Genomic DNA, 19,869 nt, shown 5'->3' on the forward strand with positions numbered 1-19,869 from the left:
ACATTCCACTAAGAGCTGGAATTTGCGACAACGTATTCCATGAACTCGAAGAGCGGTCCGAGTCCTTTCCAGACGAGAAAAGCAGATACGCTATTCTGCTTTTCGACGAAATTAAATTATCGCCGTCACTGGTCTACAATGGACATAGTTGAAAGATTTGTAGACTCCGGTTTTTCGCGTTCTTTAGATATCGCGGATCATGCCATGGTGTGGATGTTGAAAGGCATAGACGGTGTGCGACCTTGGAAGCAACCTGTGGCATATACTTTTTGTAGGGGTACTTCTTCCGCGGAGAGCATCGTTAGAATGTTTAAAGAATTAGTTCGCCGTGCATGTCAGGCCGGCATTGTAGTTGTAGCCTCAGTTTATGACCAAGGCAGCACGAATTGTAAGGCAATACAATGCCTAATAGATTATTCGAAAAGAAATGCCTTTCAGAAGTCGAATCCATTACGGCATGATATAATTGTTATTGATAAAAATGAAATCGTGCCGCTCTTCGATCCTCCGCACCTATTGAAGTGCATGCGGAACAATCTTTAGACTAAAGATTTGCAATTCCATTTAGCGGATAATGTTCCACGTGTGACCATTTAGCCACACGTGGAAGATTTATATTTTATTGATAGCAGTAATGCTTCTTCTCAGGACCGAGTTCTGAAGAAGCTTACTGCAAAGCATGTAGTAGTTGATAAAATTAGGAAAATGAAGGTTAAGTATTGCGTGCAGGTTTTTAGTCAATCGGTTGGGTCCGTCATGACACTCATGAGTCGCAATAAAGTTAAGAGTGTGTGCGGTACGCGTGAAATGCCTTTAGAAGGTGTTGACACTGCTCGATTCATTCATTTTATGAATGATATTTTCGACAGTGTCAACAGTAGTCGTCCTCTTTCGGTAGTAGATATCAACTGCGAAAGATCCAATATCTGGGATGTAGGAATTAATGTATTTCGAAGCATGACATTTATCAAAAGAAAGTTTGCGGATAAAGAGCGTCCACTGGTAGTACACAATTGGATTAGAACGCTACAAAATTTTAAATTTTTAACAACACTTCTAGGCAATCTTGGATTTTCCCACTTTATTGGTCGGAATTTTAACCAAGATGCCGTAGAAAATTTTTTCGGACAGATTAGACAGCATGGTGCGCGAAATACTAATCCATCGTGTACTACCTTTCACGGGTATTATAGGACATTGCTCTTAAATTCCTATTCGCAGTTGGTAAGTGCGGATACTAACTGCGAATCTGAAGAATCCGCAAACTTTTTAATTAGTCTCAAAAAATATTTGTCACCTGCTCCAGCTGCATCGATGATCGACAATTCTATTTTTCTAAATTACAACGTTTCGGCAGCTGCCACTGTATTAACAGTGGTTCAGTATGTTTCACGGCGTGTTCTGAAGAAGAACACCACCTGCAAATTTTGTTTGGCATTAGTTTTTGAAATCAATGTTTCTGAAGGTTCATCGATGCATGTTGCGTGCAGATCATTAATAACGCAGGTAGTGTCTATTTGCCTCGCTAATATGCCACAGATAGCGCACACTCCGAACCTTATTGCGACTCTAAAATTATGCATTTCGGAGCATGTAAATTTTAAATTGACATGCTCCGAACATGGCAATTCTTTGACAACATATGTGATACATCAATGTATCATATATGTTGTCAAGAATTATATAGGAAGAGTAAATCGTGTTATAAATGGATCCGAGGAGCCTGCGTCTTCGGATCCACTTATAACACGAGCTCTTCATGTAAGTAGGAAGTAAGTAATGTATGCAATGTATGGAATGTATGTAATGTATACAGTGTGTGTAATGAGTGCAATGTATACAGAATTTTGTAATGTATACAGTGTGTGTGATGAATGCAATGTATACAGAATTTTGTAATGTATACAGTGTGTGTGATGAATGCAATGTATTTATGTAAAATGTCATGAAAAATACGATACGAGCAGGACGGAGACGAATTTTCGTGCAGAAGTGAGTGAGAAGTGTGGAATAACAATCCCCCATTCTTGACTGCACTCTCAGGTAAATTGACTACGAAGTTTCGTCAACCGCGTGTGCCCCTGAACGGGAAAGGGAGTCGGGTGAACAGTTTTCCTCGCATTTGTAAACAATGTCATAACTTGAAGCATTAATTGTGACCAACTTATTGTCGATATTTTAAGGTTCTTTTTTGTCTGCTACAAGCCATTTTTCCTGCGATGTTTTCAACTTGAAGAGGTAACACCACTTTGACCGCTTCAAAATTTAAGGCTTTTTCGAGAATTTTTTTTTAACCCTTTCGGTACGAGTGCCGGATATATCCGGCATTCATTTGATGACCTGTGTGTACCTGCGCCGGGTATATCCGGCATTCATGTGATAGCCTGTAACTATATATAACAATACTTGTTACAAGAAACATTGTTTTATTAAGCACAGTTCTTATTTAACGCTTAAGGGGGTAGACACGGCACGTGACCTCTCCGATTCGGGACGTCGGTATTACAGCAGTTTTTTCGTTGGGCCTGGTGGAGCCACTTGCGTGGTCTGTTACGAACTTGAAAGGTTTAATTCTCAGCTAGCGTGCGCGCAACACGATCTAGGAATGCAACAGCCCCTCAAGTATTTTTACAAACACATTCAAACGCTCATCTCGCAAGAGGCATCGCGACGATCCGCCTGAAGAACGAAAGCGAAACATTGACGCGTGGTTAGAGTGAGATGTAGGGTGATCATGCTATCCTTCTTTCAACCTAAATGATAGAATTGTCCCGCTCCGATAAATTGTGACTGACTGAACGCGTGGATTTTATATAGCGCACCGTAGCACCCCTCGCTGCTGAAAAATATATGCCTACTCTAAAGAACCGAAAGAACGTGCAATCTGAGAAATTTTCTAGAAAAAGTTATTAACTTCTTTAAATAAATGTTTTTTAATTAATAAAAATATACAGGATACGTCATGCAATTTCTGACGAGTTATATCTTGAATTTGGTAAGAGATAGGAAAAAGCTGTTTATGTAAAAGTTCAACAGTATGATAATGTCTATTTTTCTGTGATTTCATTTTCTCCGTGAATGCAACGATGCACTCAAAAAATGCAAATCCACTTTTTATTTAAATGGATTTGCATTTTTTTTTTTACTTGAGTCAACTCCTTGAAACATTCTGCATAAAAAAGTACTATGGTACTATTAGAACTAATAAATGGAGGGACCTCGCGTCTACATATACAGTAAAAGCTGCAACAGAGTTTGGGAACCAGACGTTGCATACATCCAGCCGTGATGTCGAATCTCGAATTAGATGCGACGACCAGCCAAGCATGAACGTAGAAAGGGACAGACAGTGGAGGAGAGAGAAAGAGGTCTAATGATCAAAGGAAAGAGCCAAAACGTATCGGTGTGACTAATACTAATTCAGTTATAAAACTTTTTTATTTTTGACTTTTTTTTACTGAAACTTTTACTAGCGCATTGGTGAAATTTTTCTGATTAAAATGATACCAAACACGATATAGTTTGAATGAGGCGAGGTTATGGGGCGCTGTGAAAAATCCAGGCGGGCCGCGGTCAAAAATTAGCGAAAAGGGACAATCTCAACATTCAGAATGAGAGAAGGACATCATGACTGTAGTACGTCTCACTCAGCGTTCGGGCGATGTTGCCGTTTTCGCTTGGCTTCGCAGCACAGTTCGAGTGACGTAATCAAACTAACGCTTGATTCTGACTACGATTCCAAATCGGCAGCCTTTCTACTTAGACGCCACCTCGTAACTACTAGCTGAACTAAATTTGTCACGTCACTTGCTCTGTAGTATCCAGATAATGGCGGAACTCGTCTTTGGGAATGCTTTTACGGGAATACACTTTTCGTCCTCATATGAGAAGATTTTGATCTAAATAACGGTTCATTCGGAAAAGGAAGGGTCAATGCAGGGCGGTCTGGTCACCGTTTGAATCACGGAACTGTTTTAGTGACCTAAAAAATACTTGGAATCTGCGGATGTATTTTGTCGATTTTTCCTCTATTTTGGACACTCATATTATTAAATATCAACACAATCGCGTTGAACCATGACCAGACCGCCCTGCATTGGACCTTCCTCTTTCGAATGAGCCCTCACCCAGCCCTAAAGCTTCTCATATAAGGACGAAAAGTGTATTCCCGTAAACCCCTGTTTAGGCCCATTTTTGCCGGTAATGTCACCTCGCTGCATTACCCGTGTCTACCCCCTTAAATACGGGAGTTTGGAGGGCCTGGCAACCTGGCAAACAGACCAAAGTCCACCAGCCCAGAAAACAGCCAAAAGTACTGACTGGAGCCATCTGTCGCCGAGCCCGGGGACCTCAGCCAACATCCGCCGTCAGCGAGGATCCGCCAGCCCCATCGACCCCGGTTATCGGCAAATCGATAAGCGATAATCGACCTATCCTAGTCTCGGAAGAGGTCCCCAATTCAACCCAACCCCCTCCCCAAAAATATCCCGCGACGGATATTTTCCATCAATTAGCATTTTGCGACGATAGCGAGTAGTAGAGAGTATATAGAGATTTCAAGAGCGTGTAAAGAGAGAGATAGTATAAAGAATTGTAAGGGCGATAGATTTCGGAGGAGTGCGAAGAGTGTTCGAATGAGTGCTGCATTGCAGTGTGGTGAGTCTTTTTCGATATTAAATTGTCAAAGTTTGAGTCCGGTAACGGCAACTTCTTGCCCGCGTATTTTCGCGTCCATGTATTGTACCGGCTATTCAAAATTCCTACGTTTTGCGAAACCCCTTGTCCAACCTCTATCATTCCCGTCTACAGTAATTCTCCTATGCGTAACGTGACGAACTTCCTGAGAACCCTTCCCAATCCTGAGATCTCCCTTCCCCCGACAATCCTCCTCGCGTACTCCCCCGCGAAGTATTATACGGACGTCCAGGAAGTGCCACGAAACCCGTCCCCAGTAACTCCCAAATCTACGTTCCTCTTCTTTAGTTGCCACGAGACCTGGCGCCCAACGAATTATCGAGATTTCATTGCGATTGTAACGAGTATCATTTTTTGTATCGAATAAACCCCCGAAAGGGTCACAATACTTAATGATAAAATATTTTAAAAATAATTTTTATACGTTATTAAATGGTTACTATTTATTCTTATGTAATTAATAATAAAAAAAATGATTTTATGAAAACAAAAAAAATTGGACCTTTGTGGGACACGAACCTGCGACAAAAAACGTCTCAGCGGTTCCACTGTCCCACACTTTAACCGTTCGGCTATCGCCGCTGTTGAAAACCTCTTCAATATTTCTGAATACAAGCTGCGTATACATTTTCAATTATTTTTAATAACTTCCTGTATTCAGATCTTGCTCCATCCAGTGCAGAAATGTTAGAAATCACATAATGCACTAAGTGTGTAAAGGAAATGTAAAAAAAAAACATACATACACATCAAATTGAGTATCCTCCTCCTTTTCGAAGTCGGATAAAAATTGAAAGTATTTCTCATGTTATCGCACGAAATATGTCGAAAATATCGGTTTTTGATTTTTTTAAACACGGCGCACACGACTTATATATCTGAAAAAAATTGAGGACACCAGTCATACTAATATCTAACTACTGTGAAAGTAAAAATCTAGTGTTCCGAAAGCTTCTACCCGAAATCTCAATTATTCGACTTTTTTTTGCGTTTTTGATTTTTCACGCCTAGGATTTGCAATCGAAAAATCTAGAATAAATCTGGCTAGAATATTTTAGAATTTTTTCAGATTTGTTGAATGCCATTAAATAGGGTAAATATGGCAAAAACCAGTTTTTCTTTCTCACCCTGTAACTACCCTCCCGGTTGAGATACAGGGTTGAAACTTGGTGTACAATAGTTTTTTAGGTAAATATTTAGAATAAGGGAGCCACTTCCGATTTCGATGACCTTCAAATATGTTGTCAAGGTAGTTATTCTGAACAACTTTTTCCTATACATATAATAGTCGGACTCTTTTGGTTTGCGAGATATTTGAGAAAACAGTTATCTTAAGGCTAGATAAATTTTCGACAGCATTTTGTGTTCAATAGAGTGCCTTGTGTGTATATATACATATATCTTGTCATTGACTCAATGTCCAAAGTTATCAATGAACTTGACATTTCTTGTATTTCATGAACAGTGTACGACTAATCATTATAACGTACAGTTATATAAATATCAATTTTCTAAAATGAAATTCTACGAGTTTCTAGCTTTAACCACAAATCGCGACGAATTATTGAATTATTTGTATTCTAAAAATGTTATTCGTCAAACAATAAAATGTCCACAGTGTGGAAGTATTTTAGAATTAAAGTGTTTAGAGTCATTATGTTTTCATTGTACTAATCATTATTATAAACAAATCACGAATCGTAAAAGAAAACGATTAACATGCAATTTTAAAATCAGTGCATTACATAGGACCTGGTTCTCAAAAGCAAATTTAAATATTGGTGTAGCTTGTCGATTAATTTGCTATATTTTAATGATGAATACTCCTAGGCAAAGATTTCTCGAAGTAGAACTTAATATTTCATCTTCTACAGCAGTTGACTGGACTAATTTCTGTCGAGAGGTAATTAATTAAATACCTATTATTATTAACACTGGTTTATGAACTTACTTTATTAATAATTTCTCAGCTTATGTATGAATGGTTGATAAAAGACGAAAATCAAATTGGTGGGGATGGAATAGTCGTGGAGATTGCCGAGGCAAAATTTGGTCGCCGAAAATACAATCGAGGACGAGTCATACAAGGACAGTGGATTTTCGGTGCTATTGAACGACACTCAAAGAAGTTTTTTGTTGTTCCAATAGCGTCTCGCAAATCGGAGGTACTGTTACCTCTAATTTTGAAGAACATTGCTCCGGGTACAATAATTTATAGCGACTGTTGGAAGGCGTATGCAGAAATAAATAAAGATGTGTATAAACATTACACTGTAAACCACTCGGCAAATTTTGTTGATCCAGAAACAGGGGTACATACACAAAACATTGAAAGACTGTGGAGAGAAATTCGAGGAAATATTCCTTTGTACGGTCGCAAAGAATGTCATTTTAATTATTACTTAGCAGAATTCATATTTAAAAAAAAGTTCAATTTTTCTGAAAGATTGGATGCGTTTTTCAAAATAATGGGAATTATGTATCCCTTGAATGAAAGTCTAAACGAATAAATGACTAATATGTGCTCTATTTAGTATTTGACTGTATTAAGCTTATACCTACATGTACTATCCGTTCATTAATCCCCACATGTGTTTTCGAAGTACCTAAAAAAGTCCATCCTAAAGGGGTTTGGGGTTATTGTCGTTGTGGGGGCGGGGGGGTTTGGGGGGCAGAGCCCCCCAAAACAATAGATAAGATCCTAGTTGCGACTTATTCACTCTTGGAAATATTGATAGTAAAGCACGTTATTTTTTCAAATATCTCGCAAACCAAAAGAGTCCGACTATTATATGTATAGGAAAAAGTTGTTCAGAATAACGACCTTGACAACATATTTGAAGGTCATCGAAATCGGAGGTGGCTCCCTTATTCTAAATATTTACCGTTTTTTATTATAAGCTATAAAATGGTGCATTGCTGAAAAAATCCGGCTCAAGGGCACTTTAACCAAGTTATACTGCTATACCCTTTTCGGATGCGTAGTGAAAGGCCGGTCGGCACAAGCACATGCGCGCCAGCGAGGGCGAGAAAGAGAAAGGAAAGGAGAGAATGATGGGGAGAGAGATAGCTACAGTGCGCGAAGTTCGAGCCAGGAAAGTGTAAACTTAGGTGAGACAAAGATAGAGCGCGGTGGCGTTCTCTTCCTTCTCGCTCTCTACACAAAAGCACGTGCTTATAACTTCGTACTTGATCGTTTCAAAATTCCGAAGGAAAATCCTGGAGAGAAACGCACTTGCAAGTCGAGGCAAGAAAGAATAATAAATTGAAAATTCAACGTGCACACACACACACACACATTATGTTTATATATATATAATACATACATAATGATGACTGTTTCAGCTGACCATAGTTTATCAAGTGTGTAGGAAATCTTGACAGATATGTTTAAATTGGACGAATTACACGGAAAAGATGAGATAGTTATACAACCCCCGGCAAAAAGTTTCCGATCAAATGGATAAATATGAAATTTACTGAAAACCTTCAGGTTTTGGAACTATTAAAAACCATTAGATGTGGTTAAAAGTAATAATGCATTGGAACAGGAGACGATACAGGAACATTTGTTTGGCGAAGATCTAATGAAAAGTTTCACAAAGATTGCTTAAATTTTAAACAAAAATATCCATAATCCTATATAATTTGGGGTTGTATGACTGAGAAAGGGGTGGGCAAATTATGCATTCTTTTTCGGAATGTGAATTCCGAAACATATATTCATATTTTAGAAAATTTTTTAATTCCCAGCATTAAAAACTGGTTTGGAGATTCATTAAACTTTATTTTTCAAGATGATAATGCCAGTTACCACCGCAGCAAAATGGTAAAAGACTATTTGCAACACAACGGCATTAAGACAATAAAATGGCCAGCATACAGTCCCGATCTGAACCCTATTGAGAACTTATGGGCAAAACTTAAACAACTGATCGACGATAAAAAGCCACGAAATAAAGAAGAACTTCGACCCCTATCTTTTCACCCCTTAGGGTACAAACGAAAAGAAAAGTGGTACAAATGGGTACAAACGAAGGAGAGTACAATACAATTGGAAAAAATTGATTTTCTCAAAGTCAAGTGCCAGGTTTAGGTAGGTTTTCGACTGGGGTTTTTTACAGCCGGTACCCGTAGAGTAGAGCTTTTTGATTTTCAATTTAATAAATTCATTTTTCTTTTGTTTTTCTATCTTAATTCTTGTGTACAATTTATTTATTACCGGTGACACCAATTCCACCTCATATCCTACCCTTTCGATATTCCAGTTATTCGGAACAAAAATTATCTTTGAAATATCCTTGCATATATTTGATTCTCAACTTTCGAGTCGAGAGGATGCAGCTGTGTTCTTTATACTCACAAGGAACATCGGGGACTGATACACTCCGATTTTGATGAAACTTTGCATAAATCTTTATTTATAAACTTTAATTTGCGAAGATCAAGGTCATTTCAAGATCATGTTATTTACATATCTGAATGTATTCTTTTATCAGCTACACGATGCAATTAAAAAAAATGTAGTTATGTGTCAAAAAACACCGATGACCTTGATAACTCCGAAAAAAATGACCTTGGAAACAAAAATATTTTTGCAACATATTAGCCTTTCGGTACCATTTAAATAGCATATCAAACATTTTTTGCAGCTTCAAAATTGTAGGAGATATTTAGGTGGCCTTATTTAAACAACCAATATTATTCTACATAGCTTTTACCGTAATGAAATTCTTCAAAAAAGTGTTTGAAACATAAATATTTTTTATTACAAGCACAACGAAGTATAGCTAATTCTCCGCGTATATCGCACCGATGAATTTTGTCAACCTGTTTTGTAAAACAATAATCGACTGGATTTTCATAGCGTGTCGAACGTTCTTCTATATATCCACTTTTGTACCACGAATGCTTAAACAAATTTTGGAATCTAGGTGAAGACAACTGATTATGTATTTACAAGAGATTGGAGTTTTATGATATTATTTCGTTGATGTAAAATCACGTCATGATTCAATAAAATGACCTGATCGGAAAAAGTTTTTATGAAATTTTTCCATATTCGAAAACCAAGAACATCAAGAGGCTATAGTCTTCCTGTCGTCTTTTTCGGTATCGTCAGAAAAAGTACTTCTTTTCCTTCAGGAACAAGGTCTTGCAAAACATTTGAACAGTGTCCACTCCATGAACCTAGTAGGAGAACGTTTCGGGATCCCACGTTTCTTACAAATATTTCAGTAAACCAAGTTATAAAGTGCTGTGAAGTTAATTTGCCAGATTTTGAAGCAGAAACTTTCTTTTACTCTTGGTCCGAACTGTCCGCTTGATTCCTTTAAAATTATGTAAAGCTGTGAAAGCTATTTTCCATTTGCAGATACAGTAGGTTGTATGGTATAACTATGAGTGGTTGATGATATGGACTGTACGACAGTTTCAATGGTTTTTGATCCCTTTGCAGATAGCGTTCGACCAGAATTAAGTTCTAAATTAAAACCACTTTCGTCCGAACTAAATACATTTTCTACACTATAACTATTAATATTCGGTTTCACAACTTGAATAAAATTATCGATAACTGTATCTATTTCTTGAGAATTTTCACATTTCCAGTAAGTTACAAATTTTGTTATTTTACACGAAACTATTCCATGCAGTTTTCTAAATTTAAATATCCACCACTTTCCTACTTTAAATGTTGGCAAATCAATGCTTTCTTTTGCTTCTAATGCCCATTTTCGAATATCAATATCATGGACTATGGATCCTCTTTCAAGAGCATCACGAAACATCGAAAGAGTAAAATCCGAATTTTTGAATGTGTTTCGGGAATAACATCTTTTTAAAAAATATCATACGCCTACAATAAATGGCTTGTTATTGTGATTTTATATAAACGCAAATATTTTGTAAAACGTATATAGGTTCTATCAACGTCGCAAGTACTATAAGTCGAGTTAGCGGTCAATACAGACAAATCAAACAACTTAAATCAAAAATTTCATCGGAATAATTAAAACAACTATACACTATAATACATCGTTGAATTCATAATAAATAGGCGCTTTTATTGATTGAAAAAAAGTAAAGTTTTTCAAAACGGAGGGGGAGGAGGAATTCAATTTTGCCAAAAGGATGATTTAAAAAAAACAACTTACACGCAGCTTTATAGACCTCAAGAAACGGTATAACTTTTATTTCAACTATTTTTTTATATCTTTTGTTGTTTATAATTTATAAGCACGTATATATATATCTGCCTCAAAGTGAAAAACGGGCACCAACGAATTACAGTTATCTTCATAAACAGGTCTAATAAATATTTATGCAAAGTTTCATCAAAATCGAAGTGTATCAGTCCCCGATGTTTCATATTGTTTAGACTAGTGTAACGTCCCGCTAAGAAGAGCCAGCACTTTTTCGTTTTTACTTTTTATTATTATAAACAATTTTTTAATTTAAATTTATACAAATATGTTAATTTAATTTTTATTATAATCTCAGTTAAAATGTTTAGTTTAATTTGTATTATGTATTTGTAATAATAAAATCAAATTCAATAGACAATTCAGTCTAATAAATAGGTCGGTAAACGATTAGTCGGTAAGTCGGTCGGTAAGTTAAATTATCGATAAATGATCGACGTGCGAATACATATGCGTCAGCGCAACCCCGATGATCTCGTGGTGGGGTGAGATTCTAGAGTAGGGAGACCGCGTAGATTAGGGAGTAGGGGTGCTCGCAAGACACGTGCTGGGGAATTCCAGAAATCAAAAGGAATTCTGTATTGAAAAAAGGCGCTAAGTCAGCAAAATCTGACTATAAATAGAGTCGTTCCACGCAGTGTAAGAGCAGATCGTCTCCGACTTCGGTCGAATGCAGACAACACTCTGATTGCAGAGGACTGCGCTGAATTGCTTAAGCAACGATAAAGCGCAAGAGTAAGCTAAATCCTTCTCTTTTCAATGGTGACGTGCGAAACTTCGGATCTGTGGACACCCTACTCATGGTACGCAACGTGTTGAACACGTGTTAGTACTAAGCCAATACTCAAGTGTAAACGTACCCAGCTAGCGAGGAGCAGAGCTCCTTGAGCAGGCCTGTACTAGCATAGCTCTGGATAGACCAGAAACCGACGGCAACCTGTAGGCTAGAGTCCGCTCGTGTCTGAAGGTACCGTACAAGCCACTGAAGTATAGTTTCCAATACTTAGCGTAGTTGGTGATTGTACAGAGTGTTGGCTGTATCCATAGATTAAGCCGCGATACTAATCATGTATTTTCTCATCTAGGGCGTACTTATTATAATTTCTTATTGTATTTCTATTCTAGCCCGCACACATTGTTATACTAGCATTATTATTTTATATTATATTGAGAACAAGCATATTTAGTTTACTTACTTGAATAAACCATTAGTCCAGCACATTAATGTTTGGATTTTACTCCTCAACCGCACACCACACGAACCTAAAATCCCTAATACTTTCATACGAGTCGCCTTCTAAGGAAGTCTTGCAGAAGATACTTGCAACGCCGTTTACACTAGCAAGCAACTTCCCGCAATATCGCCAGAAATAAGTGTCGTGCGAGAGACTGTCAGAGAATACTGTCGCAACTTCTTGCAGTACTGTATAGACAGGGTACTCAATTCGATCACTATATATATATATATATTTTTTTTTTTCTATGTATGTGCGCCGATTACTCCGAGATGAAAGGACCAATCGGAACGAAACCTTTTGCATCTTGTAGAGTATTTCTACCGATTGGTCCCACTAAAAAGAAAATTTCCATTTGTTAATTGCAAAGCATTATTATTGCAAAAAAACAGGCAGTTTTTAATCTCAACATAGGGCGATTTCAATGAATTTTTAATATATTGTCGGGGGCATGATTCTGAACAACTTTTTCCTTATGCATAATTAACGGAAAGCTTTAGTTTCCGAGATATTTGCGAAAAACTATTGTTACGACTACATTGAATTCTATGTATGCCTACGTGTCTCTGGCGGTGTATGGGTCAGCATGCAGTCGTCGACCGAAATATCAGTATACATATATAGACATATACCTGACAGACTGTCAGACAGTAACTAGCCAATGTAAATATTACTGCAAGTGAGATCGCGACAGTTCCCATGCGCTCGCAGCAATTTGTTGCGACAGCCGATTACTTACAGGTCCAAACAGCTCGCCGCAACTTCTCGCACAATAGGACTAGTTCCGAATATCTCGCGCTCGCAATGACACTTTCCTGTTTTGTCCACGAGTAATTTTACATTTCTTTCTGTTACTGTGTAATAAAAGAGCTGAAATAAGTTACTAATGACGCTTATAAGATTGATGCAACTTTAAAAATAAAATAATTCTTGAAAAAGAATATAACCGACTTCGAAATGCACTAAAAAGTATGAAATAGTTTCTATTTCCTAATGGAATAATTTCTATTTCATTTACACAAATACCCAATAGCTATTAATAAAAACTATTTACTCGAGAAATAGTGCACTAAATACATTTCAACCTTTTCAAAGGCGGCGCAAAATTGAACAATACATACCCACATAGATCGCGCAGTCAGGTAACAAAAGAGCCGAAAGTACAATTTAATTAAACATCGCGTTTCTATCTGTGCCGTGAACCATAAAAGCAAGGGAGGCACAGAAATTGTTCTTTAGGCAAATTCATTTGTCGCTGGGGCAACAAAAGATGTATTTAACAATGTATTTTATTAGTCGAACGTGTTCCTGGTCGAATTTAGCCGACTAGTACCCTGAGTTGCATTGAACTTGTCGCAGTGAAGTTGGCTATAAATTCACTAACACATTCACGCCACGTCGGTGAGCCGATGGCGAGATCGGTTCACCGACGCTGCGGCGTGAATGTGTTAGTGAATTTGTAGCCAACTTCACTGCGACAAGTTCAATGCAACTCACTGTACATCTAGGAAATAAATGCCGCTAATCGACAACGCCAACACGGGCAACACGGACTCCTTGTAAAGAAATATTCTGTTTTACGGGTGTTAGAACGAACACGCGTTTTATTACCTATTATTCGAAAACGACTTAGGAAATTACTCGTCGTGCAGCAAATTTGGGGAAGCCCTAATTACTTTATTACCGTCAGCGTCGGCTACCTGCGTTACTCCACGCGGAGTCATCAAGCTGATTGAAACTTAGACCTCCTTTTCCAAGAAAATCCAATCAGAATCGCTGTTAGAAAAATCCCCACCACCGAAACAAGTTTACCTTATAAACAAATTTACAGACCACATTTCGTTAGATTTTAAAACACATTCAAACAGTTTGCTCATTGCGCGTGAAAATTAAATCAGAAAATGAGCATACCAAAATCTTGTGATTGGTCCCGTGAAGATGTTATGAAACTGATTGGACTTTACGAGTACAACCCATGCTTATGGGATTGCAGAAACAGTAATTACAAAAACCGAGTATTAAAAAGTGAAATATGTGCTACTATTGCCGGGGAATTATCGGTAACTATCGAAGAAATAAACCGGAAACTACATAATTTAAGAAGCCAATGGCATAGCAAAGTAAAGAAATTAAAAATTAAAAAGAGTGGTAGTGGAGCGGAGGAAGTGTATAAATCGAATTGGTGGTGCTTTGACGCAATGAAATTTTTAGACGTAGGCAACGCTTCGACTTCTGAGGCATTGGTAAGTACCTATAGATATTTATATTTTCTTGAATAAAAAAAAATGTATGAAATTAATTTTTTTTGTATATTTTTCTATATTATTACATATAATTACATATAGTTACATATTTTTATAATTTAAATACTCTACATATGTTGGTACTGCCATTGTACTTCGCCTTATGGCGAAATAAAATACTCCTTAAATTCCTCACGAATTCTCATCGCTTCTGTTCCTGGTCTGTTATTTTGGCCTCTTTGTAAATTAATGAGGTTCTGTGAAGGCAGATCTTCCATTTCGTTCATATTCGAACCCCCTTCAATATATCGCATCCGTGTGACGTCATTTGTACATAATATAAAATTGTGCAATGCACAAGCAGCCATCGTAACCAACTTAGTTTTCTCTGGATTCAATTCCATCGGCTTCCTAAATACACGAAACCTTCTAGCAAGTATCCCAAACACGCTTTCCACCATTCGTCTTGCTCTTGATAAACAGTAATTGTAAACCCTGTTAGGTGCAGATTGATTTTTAAAAGGAAATGGCTTCATTAAGTAAGGTTTTATAGCAAATGCATCGTCAGCTATGAACACATATGGAACTGGCATGGACCTCCCCGGTAAAGGTGAATATGGTGGAAGGTCTAAAGTGTTATTTTCTAAAGCTGGGAATAGTGAGCTTTGCAAAAAAACACCTCCATCAGAAATTCTGCCATTGCATCCAACATTCATATAAGTAATTTTGTAAGATGGGTCTGCCACTATCATTAGCACGATGCTATGGGATCCTTTATAATTAAAGTAATAACTCCCACTATTAGCTGGTGCCATAAAAACAATATGTTTCCCGTCTAGTGAACCAAGGCAATGAGGAAAATTCCATTTTTCTTCATACATTTTTGCAATATGCATCCATTCCGATTGAGTAGATGGGACATAAAATAAAGATTATTATTGTTACAGGAAAATTCTTCAACGCTTCCAACAGCCGAACATGAAGTTTCAGGAGAAATTCCGGAAAATGAATTGTTGAGGCCACATCGTGCAGCAAAAAAAAGGAAAGGCGCTGATATTTTGCGTAGGTGCACCAAAATTCTTTCCGAGTCGAACGACGTCGATCAAGTATTCGACGATTATGTTGCCTCAGTGCTGAGGAATATTACCAACACAGAAAGTAAAAAAAAAACTAAGAAAAATTGTTCGGCGAGCAATTGTACATATTCAAGATGAAGAAGATGCCTCTACATCATCAACAGTATCATTTTCCTCTGATTCGTCACCACCAACTTTAGAGACGACTGTCCTGTACCAGTTATAATAAACATTTTTTATAGTGATTTTTTTAAAACATGTTCATTTTTACTTAAATAAAAACCTTCTCTTTCCTTACCTTTAAATATTCCTCATGTAGTGTATCGTACAAAGCTTTGCATACTTCCGGAATAATTTTAGATATGGTGCAGACAGGAATTCTGAATAGATACATCAATGAATGATATGATTCTCCTAAAAAAAATAATTATGTATATTGACTGATAAGTAAGTACGCGAAACGAGACTTCTTGAACGTGTGTATGTTAATTGAATAGAGAAATAAGTACAATTAAATATGTACTTACCGGATGCTAAAAATCTTAACGTTAAGATGAGTCTTTCCTTCGGAGATATTGAATCTCGCATCCGGGTGTCTTCTTTTTTAATTATGTGACCCACTTTTTGTAATAAAATTTCCACATCCACAGCAGTCATACGAATAAAATTAAAATATTGTTGTTCGTCTTCTATTTGAAGTTCTCTTAATAAATTATGGAAGCAACCGAATTCAGGTCGTCTCGAAATCCATTGTCGGACCCAAACAGATCTTTTTTTCTTTTTATTTAATAATAGCATTATTGCTACTGCTACACGTTCACGTCTACGCGGCATGGTGTTTGAAACTAAACTGGCGAGAAATCTCGGAACAGGTCAAACTACCCTGTCTATACAGTTCTGCAAGAAGTTGCGGCAGTATTCTCTGACAGTCTCCCGCGCGACACATTTCTGGCGATACTTATTGCGGGAAGTTGCTTGCTAGTGTAAACGGCATTACAAGTATCTTCTGCAAGACTTCTTCGAGTTCTCTTCCTCGCATATTAAAGTTGCATCAACCTCACAAGAGTCATTAGTAACTTATTTTCAGCTCTTATATTACACAGTAACAGAAAGAAATGTAAAATTACTCGTGGACAAAACAGGAAAGTGTCATTGCGAGCGCGAGATATTCGGAACTAGTTCTATTGTGCGAGAAGTTGCGGCCGAGTCGATGTGAACGTGTTTAGACTTGCAAGTAATCGGCTCTCGCGACAAATTGTAATAATCTTGATGTTTCAAGATGGACTATACGTCGAGTTTTACAAGGAAATCGTATCATTGTGAGACAAAAATTGAAGTCTGCGCTCAAACTTCTACCGCAGCATAAGATTGCAAGACTTGAGTACGCTCGAGCAAACATGCATCGGAATTGGCATTACGTAAGTTAATTTTAGATATTAAAACTTTCTAAACGCAGCTTATTCTAATTTATTTTATTGACATCTAGACTATCTTTTCGGACGAAAAGAAATTTAACCTTGATAGACCTGATGGATATAATTCATACTGGCGAGATCTCCGCAAGGAACCATGGTATTTCGCGAAAAGAAATTTCAGTGGAGGAAGCCTTACGGTCTGGGGGGCTTTTTGCACTAATAGGATGTTACAATTAGCTTTCCCATCGAAAAAAATGAATAGCGACGAATATATTAGCATCTTACAAAATAATTTACTACCCTTTCTTCAAGAAAATAATACCATAAATTGGTCGTTTCAACAAGACAATGCAGCAATACACACAAGTCGAAAAGTGATGGCATGGTTTGAAGCAAACGACATTAATGTTATTAAATGGCCAGCGTGTTCGCCACATCAGAATCCCGTGGAAAATATCTGGGGCATAATTGTAAGGAAGGTTTACGGTGAAAATTGACAATGCAGAAATGTTTCAGAATTAAAAAATGCGATAATTAGAATAAGTAACGAAATCAACAGAGATATTTTTCAGAAACTTATTGATAGCTTACCAAATAGAATTTTTCAGTTAATTACAAAAAAGGGTGGTCCCACAAATTACTAAAATCGGTTATGACAGACTTTGTTTGAACTGGTGCTATAGTTACGCAACAGTGGAAATTCACACTTTTGATTGTACCGTTTTGTACAAGAGGATAATTTAAATAAAAATTAATAAAACCCTATCATTTTTCATATTTTCTCAATTTTTACAATTAATTTTCTTGCACTTTCAATCTAAAGTCCAAAATAACTAAAAATTTAGGTGGTGCTATAGTTATGTACCGCAGTGTAGCTGAAATGGGGGGTCACCGAGCGTACACCTAAGTTAGGCATTCCTAACGGTTGCCGTACACTTGAATCGTTATTCATGAATAACAAATAAAGTAATAGGTAGTTTAGAAGTAAGGTATTTTATCATATAAAATGTTTTTTTCATAACAGCACGTTTCCAGGTGGATAAATTGTTTTTAAAAAAAATGAATTTTCTAACTAATATTAGAAAAAGATAATTAGACTTACCCATTCATCCACGAATGAACCTGCTTCGACGGTAGTGAATCGTTGACGCTGAGTCGTAGTTTCGGTCCTGACCTTTCCAGGCAACCCGAAACAGCTGATGTTACGGTTGGGTCGGTGAACTCACTACACTGCACTGCACAACAGAAACAGGCAAAAATGTATGTAGATAAAAAATTTTGGTAAATATTCGGAAGTGTAACTCCTGTCAGAATCGAGCTGATTTTTTTATGTGTGGTTTCTTACAGTTAAAAAACATCATATTTAATGTTATTATGACAGCGCATCAACAAAACCAATGTCAATAAATATTTTTTTAAGATTTTTATTCGTCGCTCTTTCGAACTTTTTTTCAAGGTTTCTAAAAGAAATATTCTGTTCTTTCAAAATACAATAGACATACAAACTATTTTGACAATTCTTCATTATAAAATTGCTGAATAGCATCGAAGATGGCATGTACGCGTTCACTGTGCGGCAATATAACCAGCTATGTGGTAATCACGTCGTCCGAATTTTGGGATATTATCGCGACAATTCCAGATGTAAACAAAAAACAAAATATCCCCCACGAGTTCGCTTTGCTGACTAGGGAGCTCAGCCCCCCCCCATACTACACTAACTAATACCAATACCCATTTTTAATATAAGGAAATAATAAACACAATTTACAAAGTAACATATCTATTGGCATTAGTTAGCGTAGTTATGGGGGGGGGGGGGGGGGGGGGGGCTAAGCCCCCCAGTCTGCAAAGCGAATTTAATATGTTACTGTTCAACCGAATATTTTCTATTTCGTCGAGTTTTCACCGCACACAGTAAACGCGTACATAAAATCTTTAAAAAAATATTTATTGACATTGTTTTTGTTGATGCGCTGCCATAATAATATTAAATGTGATGTTTTTTAACTGTAAGAAACCACACAAAAAAAAAAATCAGCTTGATTCTGACAGGAGTTACACTTCCGAATATTTACCAAAATTTTAAGTTCGAATAAAAGCTCAAAGTTGTATTCGATCTTTGTCGAATAAAAGATACTTTATTCTTATCCGTTACTCGAAATTCGAATAATCACGAAGTATCTTATCCGAAGCGCCACGGATGAACTAGTTTATTCGACGAGAATTTATCCGACGGACCAATGATACTTTGGTGAAAATGCCGAATAGGGTACCCCGCCCTAATGACCTTGATCTTGAGATATGTTGTCAAGGACATGTCCTCGAGTAACTTTTTCTAATAAAAAGTTATTAAAAAGTTATTAACAAAAAAAGTTTGTAAAAATTAAGATCGAAATGTTCATTAAAATTCAATTACAAGTGAATATTATTGATGTGTTAGGTTAGGTTAGTTTTGGGTTAGTTCTGGGTAGCTGGGAAGCTCGGATAGGTTAGATCATATATTTAAATCCGGCCGCCGCCGCACAGTGTCACAATACACGTTCAAAAATTAAAAAAATAAATTATGAAATTTCATATATTTTTCCATGAAGCAGATAGAAAACACTCTTCTGATAAAAAAACATCGCATCTTAGCAACATAAATAATAAACCGAGGTTAGTAATTAAACTCGAAGTTCACCAAAACCACACAAGCATTAATTACGCATAACATATAATTAAAAATCGAATTTCTGTTTGTAGTTGTAAGTTATATATTTTCTTTGTCGTTTTTAAGTAAGTTCGAAGTGTTGTGTTTTAGTTTTAATATCCAAAAGTTTTAATTTTTAAAAGTATGGGTAAGTTTCAATTAATTAAACCTTATTGATTTTTTCTCTTGTTCAGGAAAATAAATTCCTTTTATTCTCTTTAATTTGGTATAAATTTTATTTGTTCCTGAGTGCTCTTTTTGAGATATTTTATTTTTTAGAATCGGTAAGTAATAACAATCTGTTTGAAAT

At 36.7% G+C, this 19,869-nt stretch overlaps 2 protein-coding genes across 2 annotated transcripts in view; one reads left to right on the forward strand and one right to left on the reverse strand.

Annotated features, from left to right (window-relative positions):
* The window catches only part of LOC143305580 (uncharacterized), a 369,432-nt gene that overhangs the window by 296,390 nt on the left and 53,173 nt on the right, over nt 1-19,869 (reverse strand). The window contains exon 2 of the mRNA XM_076689719.1: nt 17,970-18,102. Coding sequence (XP_076545834.1) covers nt 17,970-18,102 — 133 coding nt within the window. The remainder of the gene's footprint in view (nt 1-17,969; nt 18,103-19,869) is intronic.
* Nucleotides 546-2,451, forward strand: LOC143305578 (uncharacterized). The gene has a single exon (XM_076689718.1). The coding sequence runs from the start codon at nt 706-708 to the stop codon at nt 1,774-1,776; it is 1,071 nt and encodes a 356-aa protein (XP_076545833.1). The 5' UTR covers nt 546-705; the 3' UTR covers nt 1,777-2,451.

This window comes from Osmia lignaria, chromosome 8, assembly GCF_051020975.1.
Source record: "Osmia lignaria lignaria isolate PbOS001 chromosome 8, iyOsmLign1, whole genome shotgun sequence".
Taxonomy (NCBI): Eukaryota; Metazoa; Arthropoda; class Insecta; order Hymenoptera; family Megachilidae; genus Osmia; species Osmia lignaria.